This window comes from Cupressus sempervirens, chromosome 7 (genome assembly GCF_028749045.1).
Source record: "Cupressus sempervirens isolate cs-2001-9-10 chromosome 7, ASM2874904v1, whole genome shotgun sequence".
NCBI lineage: Eukaryota > Viridiplantae > Streptophyta > Pinopsida > Cupressales > Cupressaceae > Cupressus > Cupressus sempervirens.
In genome coordinates, this window is record NC_143124.1 from 785,837,822 (window position 1) to 785,858,819 (window position 20,998).

The 20,998-nt window shown below is 37.3% G+C and overlaps 1 protein-coding gene across 3 annotated transcripts in view; it reads left to right on the forward strand.

Annotated features, from left to right (window-relative positions):
* The first annotated feature begins 608 nt into the window (after positions 1 to 608).
* LOC149549697 (Intron maturase, type II family protein) overlaps positions 609 to 20,998 on the forward strand; it is a 47,321-nt gene continuing 26,931 nt past the window's right edge. The window contains exon 1 of one of the 3 annotated variants that reach the window (XM_089792981.1): positions 609 to 809. In XM_089792981.1, the coding sequence (XP_089649107.1) occupies positions 713 to 809 (97 nt within the window). In that variant the 5' untranslated portion in view covers positions 609 to 712. The remainder of the gene's footprint in view (positions 810 to 20,998) is intronic. The other 2 variants (XM_089792982.1, XM_089792984.1) reach the window with 2 other exon arrangements.

A 20,998-nucleotide genomic window follows, 5' to 3' on the forward strand; every position in this document is an offset into this window, starting at 1 on the left:
AAACTAATAATAAATATATTTAAAATAAGAAATATAAAATATTTAACTCTATATTTGAACTTCGTAAGGAAAATAGATAGAGATAATTAATATTGATTAGACATTCATTTGATAAAAATGATTGTTTTTTTAAAAAGTTAATCCACTAAAAGATAAAGTTGTAATTAATGCATTCATTAATAGAGTTAGAAAATATTTATATTTTTGTTGGAGAAAATTGAATTTTTTCATTGTCTGGACCAATACAATTTGCAAAATATTGTATTTTTCAATTTCAAAAAAACATGCAAATTAATATAGCTTTTCAAATTTATGCAATTGATATTAAATCTGATGATTCCATTAGTTTCAATTTCTGCAAAAGAACTAACAAGAAGAAAAATGTATATTTTGCAACAAGAATATGATAGAAACCAAATAACATTTTATCATGAAAAATATGTAGATATTTTAAAAACTAGACAATGTAAATACTTTATTTGAAAAACACATTTACAACAAACGTTGTCCTCCAAATATATTATCAAAATATTGATCGAACAAAAGTTACCACTGAGTGCTCAACATTTACACACTTCTAAGGTGTGTACCGCTTCCAAGGTATCAGAGACTGCCCTGGCCACTTATACATTACGAGAAACAAGACCATCAGTATAAGGCATATGAGAAACAAGACCATCAGCTTCTTTCTTAATTTATCCATGAAAGACTAATGGGTGCCCTGAACGTTTGTAGATACTGCTACGGCGTGAAACGCCTGCTCCAGCGTCATGAAGGGAAGCATTTTGTACTGACTTTAGGTGAGCCTGGTAAGGATTTAGTTTCCTAAATCTATTTTTATTGCACACGTTTTCCCATGTAAATTGTGTTCCGTGTTCAGTCGTCACAATGCAATCACTCTCCATCAAACCCGCTTCAAGCAAGATGTTCATTTGTTTGTCTTTCAGCTTTGCAGAAAGCGATGTTATACTATATTTTCACAATATTTACATTACCTGAGCGCTTGTTCTGAATTAAAGTAGACTGTAAAGTATGTTGTATAGACTAAACACAATTATGTTATGGATATCTTTTATTTTTAGATATACACCTGAACTAGAGCTAACATACTTACCAGCAATGTTACTGTTCCAAAGGGCTGTGTAACGGTAGCAACGAACATTAGTAAGAGGTCGACACATGTTCAATTATAAGGGGGCTCAGAAGTGTAGCAGATATCAAGCGAGTTAAGGGAACGATAGTTATCGCGTACGCTCCAGAATGAACCTTGTCAAAGGGTCTATCTCCAGTGTAATGATTATGGGGTAATTTGAGTCTGGCCCATGTTTACAAATTGTAAAAATGTGGTTCAAATTTCTTTCGTTCGATGTTAGGGACAGTAGGGCTCATTAGGATAGCCCGCTTGCTGGGAAGTCATTAGGTGACTTTATTGGACCTTAACATTTACAGAAGGGAAATGCTATATCTAACAGTTAATCCCCTTTCTCTCATTCGTAGTTGAAACTTCCCCAGGTGAATGGAATTGCTTTTGTCCTGGGAAGTGGTGATCTATTACTGGGTTAGGCTGTTAGCATGTACCGGGTGTGGTAATGTACGGTGATCAGAAAGCACACCTGTGGGTAGGTGCTCAAACAGGGACGGCAGGGGATGACGGGATGTGTTTTAGAAAAGGTGTATTTTTGGGCAATTTTTTAGAGGGTATAGAAGGGGATGGATATAAAAAATAGAGAAATTTAAATATTTTTAAATTATAGAGAAATTTCAACAAAATGCCCAAAGGCTCCAGGATTCAACTATAAAATGACGAAAGCTAAATATATGGTTGTCCATAATTAGCAGATGCAATTGACAGGTCTGTATCAAAATTGGGGCTCGAGTTTGGGTCACTGCTAGTTCTAACATTAGGGGCTGTGTCAGGCAATGGAATGTCAAGTTCCCAAGTCCCAGAAATGTTTCAAGGACAGGAACGGGAGTACCAAGCATGGGTCACATCCCCATGGAGCACTGCAAACATTTGAGCCCTGAACTAACCAACTGAATTCAAAAACCCATACTCTCATCTGTAAAACTCACCAAGGTGAGAACAAAGGCCCAATGCATGATCGCAATGGGAAAAGCAACGTATCCTTATATAGGCAGCAATTACTTGCAATAACTCTCACAATGCCAATAATTTGTCTGCCAAGAATCAGATGACAGGTACATATTTTTCCAGAGACAACCCAAAAGCAAACAGCTAGGAAATTTGAATAAACTCCATTCATCATATTGTGTAACCCTTTCGAAACTTCACTTGCTGTCATCTTCATTTGGGCATTTGATTAAGTCTTGATTTGACCTGACGAGGCCCGAGGCCCCAATGATCCAAGGACAAAATGTGAGCGGAGGAGGAATCAGGTACACTCCACATTCCTCTGTCTTGCACAAGCCAGGGAACTAGCAAAGCATGTACATACTGGATTGCTCACTGTTCTATACTTATGTAGCCTTTTATAAATTACACCACATTAATCTTCAACCAGGCTCACAGAAAACTATTAAAGAATCTTCTCGAATTTCATTTTCTTATATTCCAGAATACAAGTTCATCTCTCCTGTCTTGCCACAATTGCTTCTTCCACTGTATGTAATGGGCACTCTGGAAATGCCCAAGAAATGAACCAACTGCTGATAAAGATTTTAATGTTTTTTGCATAGATTTTGAAAACCACATAACATGAACAAGAAGAAATTTATGCAAACTGAAGATTGAACTACTGCTGAAATAATATTAGTTTTCAAACTAATAAATTTAAATACATAGCAAACTCACTAATTACTCCAGCATTATAAAATCAAATACATAACAAACTCTTCAACTCATTAATTACACCCAATCTGCCTGTAGCTGGAAATGTGCCCAAGCCGCCTGTTAATGAAATTGATAGCAATGAATTCCAAAGGCCAAACCCCAAGGGAATAACATCTAGAATGTCACAAGAGAGGATAGACTTTCTCTAATGCCAAGAACAGATCTGTAACTCACACATGTTCTTCTCATATTCCACCTTGCCTAACAATATCTACAAGCTCTCACTTTATTCCTACTTTATAGGGTCAATCATTTTACACAAGCAATGTGGGATAAATAAAATAAAAGGCTAATAGTCACACGATTGGACAATTGCTAAAGTGGGAACATTACAGTCCGCCCTCCTTGAAATTGCTTGTCCTCAAGCAATCTCAATCTTGTTTGTTGTAGCACCTGCTCACTCTCCTAAGTAGCATCTTCCTCTGGCAAGTGTCTCCATTTGACTAAATATTCTTTAATCACCCTGTTTCGCAAATTCCTTTTCCTGGTATCCAAAATAGCCTCAGGAATCAATACGAGCTTCCCCTCCTCATCTAATGGTGGTAAATCTGCAGATGGCACAACTCTCTGACCGATGGCTTTCTTAAGCCTCGACACATGAAACACATTATGCACCCGACTGTCCCTCTGGAAGCTCAAAGCAACCTCGCCCACCTTGCGAATCACTTTGTAGCGACCATAAAACCTAGGCTTCAACTTCTCTGCTCCTCTCTTCTTGAGTGATGACTGTCTGTATGGTTGTAGCCTCAAGTAAATCATATCCCCAACCTCAAAGCTGTGCTCTATCCCGTGCTGGTCAGCATACAATTTTTGCTGATTTTGGGCTTGCTATATATTCTCTTTGAGCACCTTCAAAATATCTTGACTATCTTGCAAGAAGTTTTTTGCTTTGGGCACTCTACTATCCCCCAAAACCAGATCTATGAAACTAGGTGCTTCATAGCCGTACAGTGCCATGAATGGAGTCAGCTTGATGGACATATGATAAGTGGTGTTATAACAATACTCTCCCATATGTAGCCATTTGACCCAATCCCTCTGTTCTGCAGTCACATAGTTCCTTAGGTATCCTTCCACACATTTATTCACAATCTCTGCCTGTCCATCTGTCTGTCGATGATAACTAGTGGTAGGTGTAAGATCTGTACCGCACAACCCAAACAATTCCTGCCAAAAAGTACTCATAAATTTACTATCCCAATCACTGATAATGAAACTAGGTAGCCCATGTAACCTGAATATCTCTTTGAAGAAAACATCGGCCAGCTGTGCTGCTGTGTAGGTGGATGGAATAGCAAAGAAGTGAGCAAACTTCTTCAGCCGGTCAACTATCACATGGATGCAATCTCTCCCCTGTACTCATGGTAGCCCGGCGATGAAGTCCATAGAAATATTTTCCCATTTCTTATCCGGAATGGGTAAAGGCTGTAACAATCCTACAGGATATGTGTGCTCTCCCTTATTCTGTTGACAAACTGCGCATTTCCTGACATGCTTCTAAACATCATCCTTGAGCCCTTTCCATGTGAACCGCTCACGGATCTGCTTGTAGGTCTTAAAGACCCTTGGATGTCCAGCGGTAGGTGCATCGTGAAATGCCTTTAGTATTACCTCCCTAAACTGTGATGAAGGAATCAAATATATCCTACCCTGGAACTTGATCAATCTGTCCATTACCATGTAACGATCATCCTGTATGGTGCCTGCAATCACTCCAGAAGCCCAAGTGTCCCTTGCATACTCTGTTGTAATCTTATTTCTCCAATCTCCTATAATCTTAGCAAGAGCACAAATATGAGGTCTCCTGGATAAAGCATCTGCCACCACATTCTTCTCACCTTGGACAAACTCAATGTCAAAGTCATAGGCCTACAACTTCGTAATCCACTTCCGTTGTTGATCATTCAAATCATGCTGGCTCATGAAGTATTTGATGTTGTTGTGATCAGTCTTGATAACAAACTTCCCCCCAACTAGGTAGGACCGAAACTTGGCCAATGCATGCATAATAGCCAACATCTCCTGATCATAGATGGAATAGCTTCTCTCCACTCCATGAAGCTTCCTGCTTTCAAAAACAATGGGATGCTTCTCCTGCATCAAGACTGCCATCTCTTGATGCATCACAATGAAGCTCAAATGGCTTCGTGAAGTTCGGTAGAGCTAGTACTGGACATGATGACATAACCTTCTTGAAATGATCAAAGCTTCTTTAAGCTGCCCTTGTCCATGCGAAGGCCCCTTTCCTGGTAAGGTTTGTCAAGGGTGCAACGATCTGTGAAAATCCCTTAATAAATCTCCTATAAAACCCGTAGAGACCAATGAACCCCTTAAGCTGTGTAAGGTTTGCAGGAGTAGGCCAATCAACAATAACTCTAATCTTTTCGAGATCTACCCGAACTCCATTTGCGCTAATGATATGCCTAAGGTATAGTAGCTTAGTCAACCCAAACTCGCACTTAGATTTCTTGGCATATAGTGACTCTTTCTCCAAAATAGATAACACCATCTCAAGATGTTGTAAATGCTTCTCCCAAGTCTTACTGAAGACTAAAATGTCATCAAAGAAAATTAGGATAAATCTCCTAAGCTACCCCCTGAATACCTGATTCATGCAACTCTGGAATGTAGCAAGGGCATCGGTTAGCCCAAATGGCATAACCAAAAACTTGAAGTGGCCATAGTGACACCGAAAATCTGTCTTCTCAATGTCCTCCTCCCTCATCCTGATCTGATGATACCCTAACTGTAAATCAATCTTCGTAAAAAAGCATGCACCATGCAAATCATCAATCAACTCATCTATCCGTGGGATGGGATATTTGTTCTTAATGCTCTTCTTATTTAATGCCCTGGTATCGATGCACATGCGCATCGTCCCATCCTTCTACTTTACCAACACTATTGCTAAAGCAAAGGGGCTCTTACTAGGCCTGATATGCTCCATCTCCAACAACTCCTTAATTGCCTTCTTTATCTCATCCTTGTGTTTCTTAGGATGACGATAGGGAGTAATCATAACTGGTTTGGCTCCCTCCTCAAGCTCAATAACATGCTCTATCCCCCTGTTAGGAGGAAACCCATGTAGAATCTCGCCAAATACCTTAGTGTGCCTATCAAGTATCTCCTGGATATCTGGTGGATGACTCTTCACCTATGGCTCCCTTGAAGCTGGCATAGTGAAACATTCTGTTGCGCACTCTATATTATTATGCCAAAAAAGTCTCTGCATTCTCCTCAGGGAGACTACTCTACAACTCCCATTTGGAAGTCCTCTAAGTACAACAGTTCTCCCCTGATGTCGAAACCTCATCTCGAATTTTGCTAGGTTGAGTGTGAACTAGACTAGCGAGGCCATCCATGTCATGTCGAGGATGACATAATAGTCTCCCATGTCTACTACATAGAACTCATCCTCCAACTCATAGCCATCTTCAAACCTAATGTGAAGATTAGATATCTTCCTAGTGCATAATAGTTTGTCTCCATTAGCTACCATGACTCTAAACCCGACGTGCTCCTAGGTCTGTAAATCTCTCTTGGCTACCAATTGTGCATCTATGAAATTATGTGTAGCCCCAATGTCAATGAGTGAGGTCACTTTCTGCCCCTGGATAGTACCCCTAACCTTAAATGTGATTGCCTTCTGAGCCCCCGTTAATCGTGCCAAAGACTTCTCATCCTTAGGAATGCTGCTCTCCTTTGTAGTGCTATCCTCGTCTGAATCAGAGTGTTGGTCCTCCCTCTCTAACTGTGACTCCTCTGCTGAGAAATACTCCATTTGATTTGCCTTAGCCTCGAGAGGACACTTATGAGATAAGTCCCAAGGCTCTTTGCAATAAAAACATAACTTCTTTCTTAACTCATTCAGGATGTCATTATCCAACTTATCACTTTTTGGCTGAGCATCCTTGTGAAAAGATTTTTTGTCCTTCTTGTCCTTTTTCATATAAGAATACCTATGCTGAAATCTGCTCCTAAAAGAAGAAGGTGCTAAGTCACGAGCCTTTTTAGTGGCCTCTTGTAACGTAGTTGGGTCATGCCCCTTGACCCAACCTCGCAAGGGATTTGAGAGTCCATCCATAAACAACACTACTAACCTCCTCTCTAAAATATTTGTGACCAACATAGCTAACCTCTGAAATTCATTGATATACGTCTCAACTGATCCCCATTGCTTGAGTTGTGCTAACTCATTAAACTGTAACTCGGGATCCCTAGCATCAAATCTCTCTATGAGCTTCTCAGTGAACTCCTCGTAAGATGTGATCTAATTATGCCCCAAGGTTACTATGCCATGGTGCCACCACTCATGCGCCGATCCATCCAAGTGAATAGCCGCATATTTTATAGCCTCCTCCTCAGGCATAGGATTCAGCTGCAAGTATGTATCTACCTTCTGCACCCAGGCTCGTGCGGTCATCTTCCCTGAAGCATCATAATAAGGTAAAGAAAGTTTAAAGTTTTGATTTCTCCCTCCTGATTTGGGCATGCATCTCATCCTCAAGTCCATATAATCTTTGAGGGAAATATCCACTTGAAACTTCGGTCCACTAGCCTCCCAGTCCCTTTTGAACTAATCCTGTAACTTGGTAATCTACAATTCCCTCTTGAACTGATCCTGTAACTTGGTAATCTACGGTTCATTAACTGGTTGAACTCGATCTCTGGGTGGGAAGGTGGGTAGAAGAGGTCTCAAGCTCGTTGTTCGAGTTGGGCGTGCAACATGTCTAAAGTTATCAGCCTCATTCCCATTGTTGCCATGTCCATTATGACCATTAATGTTATTCTCAGGACCGTTATTGTTGCCTCGACCTCCATTATCATTGCCCCTATTGTTGTCATTTCCCCCATTGTTATTGTTTCCTTTGTTGGCATCACCTACATTAATATTGATGCCCATTTGTCTAGCCATAAGCTACAACATCATATCCATTCGCCTATTTTACTCGTGTTGCATACGCTGCCCCTCCTCTAATGTACCCAGTAACCGTCTGAACGTTACATCCTCCTGATTTGGACCGCTATTCCTGCCTCCACCTAACCCTGTATTCTTGTCATCTCGGTCACCCATACTGCTGTCTTGTTCAAAGAATACATCCTCTATGGCTGTATGACTAGATTGTATGTCCCTTTGCACAGATGAATTAGCCTGTTCGCTCTGCAAGTCTAAACTCCTACTTTGTCTTGCTCTAGTATTGTGGAAATTATAAAGCCCTTGTCGCATGCTCAAACATAAATGCTTAGCCCTTTTAATTTCTGCTTCTAGTGTTTTGACATTTTGTCAAATACTTTTCCCTCTATCCAGCTATCCCAAATTCCCTATAAGACCTCCACAGGATGGCAGAACTTATAGCTTTGATACCACTGTAATGGGCACCCTAGAAATGTCCAAGAACTGAACCAACTGCTGATAAAGATTTTAATGTTTTTTGCATAGATTTTGAAACCACATAACATGAACAAGAAGGAATTTATGCAAATTGAAGATTGAACTACTGCTGAAATAATATTAGTTTTCAAACTAATAAAATCAAATACATAGCAAACTCACTAATTACTCCAGCATCATAAAATCAAATACATAACAAACTCTTCAACTCACTAATTACACCCAATCTGCCTGTAGCTGGAAATGCGCCCAAGCTGCTTGTTAATAAAGTTGATAGCAATGAATTCCAAAGGCCAAACCCCAAGGGAATGACGTCTAAAATGTCAGAAGAGAGGATAGACGTCCTTTAATGCCAAGAACAGATCTGTAACTCACACATTCATGTTGTTCTCATATTCCACCTTGCCTAACAATAACTACAAGCTCTCCTTTTATTCCTACTTCATAGGGTCGACCATTTTAAGCAAGCAATGTGGGATAAATAAAATAAAATAAAATAAAATAAAAGGCTAACGGTCACACAATGGACAACTGCTAAAGTGGGAACATTACACTGTATTTGTGCCACTTTCTCTAGAAAGCATAAGTTTTCTGCATTGGCTTCTTCCATAATTGAGATGCCACCATTCTCCCAACATGTAGCATTCTGGCTCTGTCCATATTCTGCTGCTCTCTCATTTTTAATTAGTCACTCTACCATCTGTTTTTTGTAGCTAGTTTATTTATCTCTTCCTTGATCACCTGGTGATTAGAGTTCAATCTTATTTAGAATTGCTTGATTTATCTTGACAATAATTTCAGAAGTGCCATTTGAGCCACATCTGTTATACCCTGAACCATCGTTTCTTCCTCCAAAATTTGAGATGCTTCTCAGTCAGCTGGAATACTGCTTTATCTGCCATTCACTTACCCCATTTTACTGTTTTCCCTCTTTGATCCATACTCACCTTGGTAATCCTACAAAGCGTTTTTAGAAACCTCCACAGATTGAGATATATAATGTTGCAACATTTTCTGTCTCTCAATGCAGACAAAGCTAAACTAAAGACGAAAAAGAGCTTTCTATATTTTTTATTCTTCCCTCAAATGGAAATTACAGGAAGAAATCAAACAATCAGGAGTACCAAATCCATGTTACTAGACTAAATGATGATAAATGTCATCCCCTGACATTTCAATGTTACTATAACACAACAAACAATGACCACTCTAAATTTTTTTTTTTCCCTCCAATATTTCTCAATGTTTCTTGGGAGTTTTATGAGAAAAAAGGCTATGTTGTCAGTTCGATTTTATATTGAACTAACAAATTTGACAAAAATAACATCTTTTAACTGTAAAACATAAACCTTATATTCAGAAAAATGAAACAAAATTGATTAAAATAGACGTACATCTTAAAAAATTTAATCAAGTAAATCTACATAAACTGAAACAATTCAATGCTACAAAATATGTAACTTAACACACTTAAAAAACTAGAAATGATTTATAAAATTATATTCTTGGAAAAAAACAACAAAAATGAACTGATTTAATGCAAATCCAAAATTCCCAAAATTGTCTAACTCATTCCAATCTGAACTAGAATGTTCTAGTGATGCTGTGTGTGTTCAACATGGGTGAATGGAGGTTTATAGGCAAAACGATGCATTTTTTTGTCTGGCACCTGTTTTCTGTTGCATCAAGGCAATTTGTTTGACTCACCAAAAGATTTGGCCTCAAAATTTGTTGAGTTAAACTTGTGAGTACTCATTGAGAGGAAGAATACATGAGTTCTCAATGACTTACTTAGTACTCACTAAGCTTGCAATTAATTTTACCATCTACTGTTGCTGTTGCTCTTTCCAATTCAGTGAGATCTTCATTAGTGAACATGATATCATTAAGTGCTTCTTTGACAGTCCAATGTGCATGCTAGATTCACGATGTAGAATTTGCAATCTATGTCACCATCCACAGCTGCTGTTCCCTTCAATTCACCAAGATCTTCATTAGACAATGATATCATTAAATGCTTCTTTGGCAATCCATTTAGCATATAGATTGATTTCATTTGAGCTGATGCCACCACAAGTAGGGTTTTGAATCTTGACGCTGAAAAAGCAAATGGATTGATGTTAGCAAGTTGATTGCTGATGTTATACATAGAAAAAACAAATCAGTAGGTTTTTAAATCTTGACAGATAAATTTCAAAAAACTGAAAGGGAAAATTCTCAAAAAATATGCAGCATTACCAAGAGAGGTGGCAACCAATTTTTCACTTCAATTTTTATTGGTTATTTGCAGTGAGTTTTTTGAGATTTTTGAGCTTTTTGTGAGCTTAATTTTGAGTTTATTGGAGTATTTGACAAAGTGAATGCATAGCAGGGTTAGAGCTTTTTTGGGTGTATGTGAATTTTTTTAGAGCTTTCAAATGTAATAGCAGGGTTTAGCTACAAAAATACGTTAGGCAAAGAAAAATGTTATGCCATGTTAAAAAGGACACCTTGAGATGATAGAAAAACATATTATTAAATCAAAAGCAGAGGGTGTGTTAAAGTGCAAATGCATTTTGCTTTAGAGAGTTAATTAGTATGGTAAAGAATGTAGAATCCTGAAAGAGATTCAAAGATGAACATTATTAAGGGTAAGAGATGGTCAAACTGCAATAACTGGGAATTGAATCAATCACAGACATCTCACAAGCATAAAATAATCTTAGTGAAGGAGTCAGTCTCTCTTCAATATTCTGGGAATTACAGAAATCAGCAGCAGGTCAATGAAAAGTCTAGGCAATAAATTTTTGGATTAAAAAGTTGGCCAGGTTAGTTTTCCACTAGATCCCACAGAGGTCCCAATTCCCCCTTACAACCCTCCACTTGGCAAGGCATAGCCTCTTTTCTTGCATAGGTATCTGTTGTGTTGTAAACAGACATGTTCCATTGCAAACTGGGTTCCCCACTTTTTTTTTGGCCTGCTAGCTTAGTTTGTTGTACGTGTCAGTAGTTTTGCTTAGCTTGACAATATTTTGGTCCCTTGGTCTCCTTGCAGTTGGGAAGGCTTGTGGTATCTTGTCAAGTCTTTGTGGATGTTTCATCAATTTATAAGAGAAGTATGAAGTTGAAATGTTGTGAGTGCGAAAGTTGGGAATTGAGGGTAAAATTGTAAAAATTTCACGAAGTGTGAGAATTGCAGAATGATGTCAAAATTTTACTGAGGTCAAGATGAAAGTTGGCAAGATTGAAATTTGTACAATGTTAAATGGACATGTTTAGTGGAGATGAAATAATGAATTTAAGGTGAAATGAAATCACAAATTTGAAAGAGAAACAAGAGGAATTCCAAATGAAAAATGAAAAATCCTTAGAATTTTGGCTCCAAATCAAGTTTTCCTTCATCATTTCCACCTAAAGTCTAAAAGTCAAGTTTCCACTTAGAAATTCATTTTCTTTCATTCCTTCCACACAAAAGTCAACTTCCCTTTGCCATTTCCAGCTAAAACTCTCAAATCCACCCAAGGCATTTGACATCCCCCTAAAAGGTCAATTTATGACTTATTGATGCGAGTAGGATGAAACACTTAATATTTCATTATGAGACACTAAATGTCAAATCCTCTCATAAATAAAGCTTAGATGCTCAATAATGTATATGATTGTGCGACCAACTAAGACAACCCTAAGGTTCCTTCTAATTGTGGACTCAACTAAGTTTTGGGAGATTTGATGGTAATCACTTGAGGACTTATGCTGTTCATTCATTGGCTATCAGTTTTGCACATGCAAAGATTTGACAGTTGGAGCTCTTCAACTACTTCTAACCAAACAATCTGCAAATATGCAAAGGGTTCAAGAAGTCTAGTCTAACTCTAACAATGCAAGAGATCATTAGAGATGAGGTGAAATTCTAAATAGTCCTTGCTTTGCCAAATCGACTATGCAAAGGAAGGTGCTTTCTTTCAAGGATGCATGGATGATTTTCATATTGGCAACACTCTTTCAAATATCCAATGAGGGCACAATCCAAATCAGCATTTCCAATTGAAGTTAGATGTTTGCAATGAAGCCCAACTAACCTTACACTAACACTTGCAATTGACAAGTACCAAAAGGTATGGACACTAACTTCACCAACAACAATATCTTTCATTCATCTACTCTACTTTGATTCGACATAATCAAAATCCTACTTTAAGTGAGGAAATGTAGAAACCATGCAATACTCCAAAACAACACGAGTAATCCACCATGAAGATCAATAATGAATTTGAAATTACTTTGGCAGTATCTTAGCAGCATTGTCTCCAACCCTCCCCATTACAAATGAGTTGAGCAAGCCTTATATAGTTGCTCCAATTACAATGAATGACCAAGACTGATTTGACATCAATGGCCCAGATTTATCCAATAAAGCCCTAGGATAACTACTAGCTACAAGCATTAAATACTACCTTGTTGCCCAATAACAATTATATTGCTGTTATGGACTAATCAGAAAATAGGTTAGATAGAGATATTAGGTGGATTCCACATGTACACATGGCATGATTTGATTGGTTGATCTTGATACATGGAACTGGAATATTCTGATTGGTTGAAGATGAATGGGTGCACTTCATCAATATCTCGGAGATGGAATAATCTCTTGATACTCAAGATTGACTGTTTTCCCAAATTGCTTTATCTTCGTAAGTTTTTTTTTCCAATCTTTTAAAGTTGCTTGTACTTGAAATTATGAGATATTGGCTTTGATCTCTAGACATGGTGAGGTGTTTCATGAAGTTGGATTACTTCAATTGATCAAATTAAGCTTGGATTTTCAGAGGAAATTCAAGTTTATGATGATTCTCCTTCACTTGGAGACTTGTAAATTTGTCAACTCTCCTTGTTCTTTGCTTTTTGAACTCCATCTTGATCTTGTTCTCTTGTGTTTACACCGTCACCTTGTTGACATAAAGGTCAATTTGTCTATCAGTGACTCAACACTTAGTCAACTAGTTACATTGCTACTGAGCTTATCCTTCAGTTTGCAGTGTTAACCAAGTGATTCAATTGTTCCCGAGCTTAGTAGTCAAAATACAGTGTCTACCGAGCACCTGAGTCAGTTTGCAGTGTTTGCCGAGCTACACAGTATTTACCGAGCTTCAGAGACAAAGTTCAATGCAAACTGAGCGTAGCAGAGGGGCTGCCAAGCTAGTCAATGGAAGTAAAGAAGATCGTAGTGTTAACCGAGCTCTATAGTGTTAAGCAAGTCCAAATAGTGTCTACCGAGCTCACAAGGTTAATGAAGTGGATCTAGTGTTGACCGAGTCATGTAGTGTCAACCGAGTGATCCAGTTGCTACCGAGTTTCTCAGAGTTCACCGAGTCACATGGTGCTGACCGAGTTCAAGTTGCTTGGAAGTGATTAGTATGGACCGAGCTTCATGTTCAACCGAGTGCCAAATATTGCCGAGCATTGACAGTGTTTGTTGTGTATCATAACATCACCGAGTTGCCTTTAGAACTCGAGTTATAACAATTGAGCTGACTTTGTGAATTATGATGAAATTGGTATTGTAGCCGACTCCAGTAAGTTGTGATTTGGATTGGTATATATGTAATACATTGTATCATATCCAAATAAGATATATGTGAAGAGATATGATAAGCAGAAGTATGAATTAAGGAAGACTACAAGCAGTATAAGGGACAACAAAGATTTATCTATCACAGTTAGGTGATCATTGCAATACAAGGAATCTCAACCAACAAATCAGAGTTGTAGATCAGAGATTAGTCACTGGTTCATCCTAACAGGTGCATCTGCCAAATCCTTTAACAGGGTAGACTTAACAATCTTTGCTAAATCTCCTAACCAAGTGCATACTTCATTGTATGTTTGTAAATCCTTTAACAAGGTGGACCTCACAGTCCTTATTGCTCCTAATAGGGCAGATCACCAAAAGTGGTCAATTATAAATCTTAACAGGTTAACTTTATACTACAATACTAAAGCTTGTGGGTATCATCCCTTCCCTAGTTTTACTTTCTAATTGGAAGGTTTTTGGGTCACCATATCTTGTGTCAAAATGTTATGAATGTTTATTTGCTTTCATTCTTTCATGCAATTAGAGCAGAATATTATATGAAGGATTAATTGGTGAAGTAAGATAAACTTTTATTGGTTCCTGATTCACTCCTCCCCTTTCAGTAACCTTGCCTACCATATATTTCCAACAAACCTTTGATCTTGAACCATCCTCCTACTTGAAATCTTGAGCTTGATCTTGCCATAGACCCTCTTGTTTTCATGCACTTCTTCCATCTCATCTTGCAAAACGAATGAGAGGATTACATTAAGCCTGAGAAATAGATATGGGATATTTTTATAAACTACACAATTTTGCCCTCAAATTATGAGAACAAATAGTTGAAATCAACTTGAAAGGTCCTATTTTAAGCCCAATTCTAAACCATTTCAACTTGCGTTTACCAAAACAGTGAATTTGAGGGGGGAATGACTTAGTTTTAAGTTTGAATTGCCACTTTACAAATTGGCCGAAATTGGGGGGCTGAAGTCCCAAGTGGGACTTGGAGTGGTCGGATTCCAACCTCTCCAAATCCAAGGCTATACATGGAGGGTTTGGATTCCAACCTCTCCAAGTACAAGCCTTCTTCAAACATCATCTTCTATAATGCTTGAAATCTGCTCCCCTTGCTTAAAACATAATGGTTTGGGTTGATTTTTAGTTCAAAATCAGAGATTAGATCATGAATTTCTTGTTTAGTAGATCTGATTTCGTGTCTTTGTTGGAGAAATTTACCTTCTTTTCCAATCTAAATCAGATTTGGCATGCTTGGAAGTGTTCATTTTATGCTGGGGATTGTCATGAAGTCAAAATGTAAATTCTCCTTGAGGATGGAAATTGGGGGTCCCAAGTACAAGCTTGGACTTGGTGAGGTCAGAATCCAACCTCTCCAAGTCCCAGCTTCATGTCGTCTTTCCTTGCAATTCATTGCCATCATAACCTCAAGCAATCTTCACTTCTCCTTTTCATTTTTCCCTTGTTATGGGCTTGATCTTGATTTCACCTTGAAATGCTGGACTTAATCATATCTTTTCTTCTTGATTGTAGTTATTATCATGATGTTTTAATGGAGAAGTTGATCCTCAACTTGCTAAAATCAGACTTGTTTTGGTGAGGGTGGTCCTAATTTTCACCTCTAGACCCCATACTTTCATGCAAGAAACCATATGGAATTGAAATTTGGTCATAATAGGAGGGCAGAAATTTGAGATCCCAAGTCCCACTCTATACTTGGGGAGGTCGGATTTTGACCTGTCTAAGTACAGGGCTGTACTTGGGGAGGTTGGATTCCGACCAAGTACTACTTTTTAAAGTTGTTTCACGCCTTGGCTTTCAAAAATATTGATTTTCTTCTTGAAATTTCATAATTTTATCAGTCCCATTCATGTTTTCTCATCTCATTATCTCTTCAAAAGACTTCAAACTCCATGTTTTCCATGCTCAAACTTCATGCCACAATTGCTTCTCTTGATTTTAACTCCCCATGTCCACCATACTTCTCGTCAACTTCTCATTCTTCCAAACGAACCTCTACTCGATTTTTGGGTGTTGTAAACTTAGACTCTGGCTGGCTATTGTCTAATCAGGCCTTAGACCTTATAAAGTTCAATCCTGCTTGACCCTTGGCTAAGTGTTGGATTTCTCACTCACAACTCCGCTTTTCTTAACTAGCTTGATTAGGCATGACTCACATCAAAAAGTTTCTCAATTTCATATCTGACTTGGAGACTTCCAAAACTTGCTACTATCTAAAGCAAACTAAGGCACCCACTCTTGTGGCCAAGCAAAAAGAGGGGTCCCTTTGACAATGGGGCATGTGTGTTTTACAACACAACATGAACTAGCTTTGGCTTCATTTCCACTCAAAACTAGAAATACCTTCCTTGAAGTAAGGATGAAATTTAAGGTTTAAAACAAGGAAGGAAAATCCAAAGCAAGTGGTGGTGTAATAAAAATCTAAGAAAGGTAGAGCGGAATTTTGAAGAATGTAGTAAGAGGGTGAGTATTTTGAAGTTGCAAACATCATTTTCATGTAAATCTAGTTTTCTGCCCTTAAGAGGAAGTTGATATTTGAAGTTTTAAAACATGCAAGTGATGAGAAATGAATAAAAAGTCCAAGGAAAATGTGAGTTCAATTGAAAACCCACAAAGAAAGGCAAAATTGGGAAGGCCAAAATGAAAGTTTTGAAGTCAAGAGTTGATTCCTACGTGAACTCCTGAATTCTGACCTCAGGGAGATCTTATTTTTACTAAAAATCTTAAAATCCGGCCTCCCACAAGCTCATTTCCACTTAAAAGTGAAAATCCTTACCTAGCTACAAGGTGATTTTCATCTAAAATGTGGAAATCCAACCTCGTTATGAGCTCATTTCCACCTAAAACTTGGAAATCTGATTTGGCATTAAGGTGATTTCGATTGTGAATGTTCATTTGGATTGCACCAGTATTGGGTATTTGGATGAATGTTGGCAATGTGAAAATCCTTCATTGCCTTTGGAGATTACATCATCTTTGTTTAGTTGTATCTTCTAGCAAAGCAAAGCTTGGTTATAATAATTCACTCATCAAAATATCATTCATTGATAACATTGCCCCTGAAAGTAGCTTAGACTCTTTAGACCCTGTCCTTCTTTATCTTTATTTGAAGTTCAAGTGAGTTGAGTTCAAGTTTTAATCACTTCTAGGGAAAAGAATTGATAAAATTCAGGAAGAATAGTATAAGTCCCTTTGCTTTGTCAGCAAGATCACATCATATTAACTGAGCTATAACTAACTTAAATTCACTATTACGCATTGTAAACCTTGGGGTTGCTTCATTTGTTACATTGTTTAGTATTTGAAGAGAGTGCATGATGGAGTGGTCACAAAAATCACATCAATAGTATCTGTAAAGGTATTTAGTGTTTCTGCAGTAAATCAAGTCCGTCAGATGTGACAGAAGTGAGCATTATTTTCCTAAACAAAATAGGAGTGATAACATCCTTTCCTATGCAAAGACTATCAGTAAAACAACAATTATCCAACTTGAAGATCATAGAAGAAGACTTTTGTCTAACGATACCTCTGTTGTGAACTGCCCAGATTACCTTAGAAAGTGAAGAATACATGTCAAAACTGACCTGGGGAAATAAGAGAATCAGGAAATGAGCCAGGTAATGGTGGAAAAAATTGTGCTCCAGAAGCAGAAACCGCTTGCTTTTTCCTTTCTTGAGCAAGATTCTTTAATTTTACTCAAACGAAGGACAAGAGACATTCAAATACCAACATATTGTCTATTAACTGTTTGAATACAAGAGATGGTTTAAGGAAACAGACTCTGCAATTTGCCCTTTCAGAAAGCATAGGAATAAACAGGCATGGTCAAGAGCAAAATTGTTCGTTGGCTCACTCTACTCTTTGTACGTTTTCTTTTGTAGGTTAGATTATAATACGTTTTTAGGTTTGGCTTTGACGTTTATATTTTAGTATGTTACTATGCAGTAGTGTACCGTGCGTTGTGCATTATAATGACTAATAGCAATCTGAAAATTAATGAACAAAAACTATACTCCAAAATTCAGAGTGTAAATTATTATTTCCCTAACTCTTTCTCTCTCTATGCAATTACATTGCCCTGAAATATTAAAATTAGCAACTTTTTCTCTTTTTCTGTATTTTTTGGATTCCCTATTTTATGTTGTTTACATTCCCATTTTTCAAGTTATCTATATCTTTTGACTTGCCAAGTTATTCCTGAAAATTAAAAAATTCCTTCTATAATTAAAATACTCGAGACCTAGTTAATCACATTATTCTCCGCATTTTAACAATTTACTGGCCTGACTGTATTTTCCTAGATCTCTGCAAGATGTTCGGAATCTACAAGTTGTTTTAATGAGAATTTTTTTTTGGTTTGAGCCAATTATGAGATATATTGGCCTCTGACAATGTCAAAACTAAACTACAAACGAAACTAAAGTAGCAGTATTTGAACACCAAAAACTCAAATTTAACTTTTTAATCAAATGAACTCAATATTATTTTCAGATAAAAAATAATTTCATAAAGTACTCCAGTTCAGCTACATCAAAGAATAGCTGATGTAGAGACGTGTTCCTAATAGTAGAGATGTTTTAAATACATCACTGTTCTGATCATCCAACATTCCTTCTGAAAGAATCCTAATAATGCAATTTGATCTTTAGAACAAATGGCTACCTTGAAACAGGTTAACATAGATTCCCATGTACAGGTATTGACTTGTATTTTGAATGATGATCTGCTTGCATTTAAAGGTGCAAGCAATAACCTGTATTGTGAACTTCTGGTCCGCATTCTACCCTTTTCCCTTGTTATGAGCATCACCCAAGGTAATGACTGCCAAGTGGATCATTCAAGTGCATGAGAGATAGGTTATGGATTATCAATGGTGTTGTTTCTCTTGTCCTCTGTTTTGCTATGGAGTTCAAAGAGATTTCTGGTTCGGACGTTCTCTGCATACAGTTGTTATATTATGTCTTTCTTGTTCCCGTCTCTATCTTGCTGGCTGTAGCAGTTTCTCTGCATTTTGCTATGATGTTCTATCATTTATCTATGGGCGCCTTGTATTCTCTGAACTGGCACCATGTGATGGAGTCCAAAATTCTAGGCTCCATTTATGCAAGATTTGAAGTTTTGGTGCAACATTAGTGGCACAGATAAAGTAGAGATCGTGCAATGTCAGCATGTCAAAGGTGTTTATTTAAAAACAAAAAGCTAGCAATCATTGAAGTGATCATGTCAGGGTATACACATTCTGTAGTATTTTCTAAAGTAGCATACCATGATGCTGTTGGCCATATTTGAAATCCAATGTACCTGAAACAATGGAAATCACACACCCCTATCTGCAACACATTTGCTACTGTGTGATATAACTAAGTGACTACTGTAAGTCATCCTCTGCAGATATACAGAAGTTTGATGATCAGAAATAAAGAATAAGCACATAGACAATTTGAAGAACATCAGTATCTCAGCCCATGGCTCCTTGTCAAGTATATGAAATTATTTGACAGAATTATTAAAGGATACAGTCACAGATATATCATTGAGAGCATACCAGATTGCTTTCTGAGCATAAAGATGTGCATTCAGGTTGGAGATCACAAGTATTCTAGCACACCAAATATCTCTGCCGCATCCTTTTATGATGAGAAGTGATGAAGAAAGATAATCATGGGCCATATTTTTGTTTTCGTTATATATCTAGCGATGTTCTATCACAAGTCTGGAGAAAATCAAGCACCCTGTTCTAGGAGTGTCCTGAAGCATATCATCATCGCGAGGAGTGCCATTTAGAACAGGATTCACGATATTGAGAGCTCTATCACCTATTGTCTCACCGGGCTTCACAAGTGAAGGATATATGTTGCTAATCATTCTTGTATAATCTAATGAAGTTTTTTTTTGTGTCTCTTACAGATATGAGGATCCACCCTGGAAAAATGCTTATCTGGGCTTGATGACAACTTCACAACACTTAGCGTCTGATGAATCCAAAGTTAGATTAAGGCCTAATAAAATGAATATAGATGCACACAATAATATTGTTGATTATCGAAGGCCCTTGAATAAAGGTTGCAAGTACGAATAGAAGGGAAATCAGAATCACTGCACTTTCATGGGCATAGAATTATTAATCTTCATAACCACGACTCACACATGAGTCATAGGCATGCCAAATATAGAGTAGTTGTTGAAGACCAATGGCTGGCTAAAGGCATTGAATATCTACTAGTGCCATCTTGCATAAAAGATGAAGGAGACGGGAACCGAGAATTCATGTTTCCATTTATATCTAACAATATTCTATATTTTGCATAGGTATGGAGATATACACGAGTAGAAGGACCAGCAACGATCATCATCATGGAAGGAACGAGAGCAGCTGTGTATATAAAATCATGTTTGGGGCGGGGAAGATATTCATGCGCTTCACAAATGACATTTCAGAAGCATCCCAAGGCTCATAGGATTATGCGCAGACTTGCCGTTCTCATGCCTGTAACAAATTATCGAATGCAACAAATAGATTATTAATTGTTGATATGAAATATTATTGAATTAACAAAGTCGATTAGTTATTTGTTGTGAAAAGAGGTGATGTCTAGAAAAGGCAACTGACACCCTTTGATAGTTTATAAATATATGATGTAAAACAAAGTAAAGACACCGTTCATAAATACCAAAACTCTACATATTCTGAAGCATATGTGCTATTTAAATTCCTTCCTTGGAAAAAGATTGAAGTTTGAACCAAGCTCCTGGATATTGAATTATTGGGCATAAATTTTGATATTGTTTGAGATCAAATTGTGTTGAGTGGAGCATCAACATCTGAGTGTCGTCAATACAATTTTTTCTACAATATAATTAATAAGATTTTTTATTTGCTTTAGAGTTAAAATACTATATAGTTCATCCTTTATGATCATCTTTATTTTCTATTAATAATTTGTTATTAGGATAAGTGGATCAAATTGTTTGTTGCTATTTAAACCCGATAAATACAAATATTTTGAAAAATTGTGATTGTTTCCTTATTTGTATCTATTTTGTCTCTATAAGGGTTAAAACATCATAGATTGGTTCAAATATGCATGAATATGAAGTGATTTGACGCATCCTGATAATTGAATTGTTTATAGATTTAATATACATAATATCATAGAGTTGTATGTGA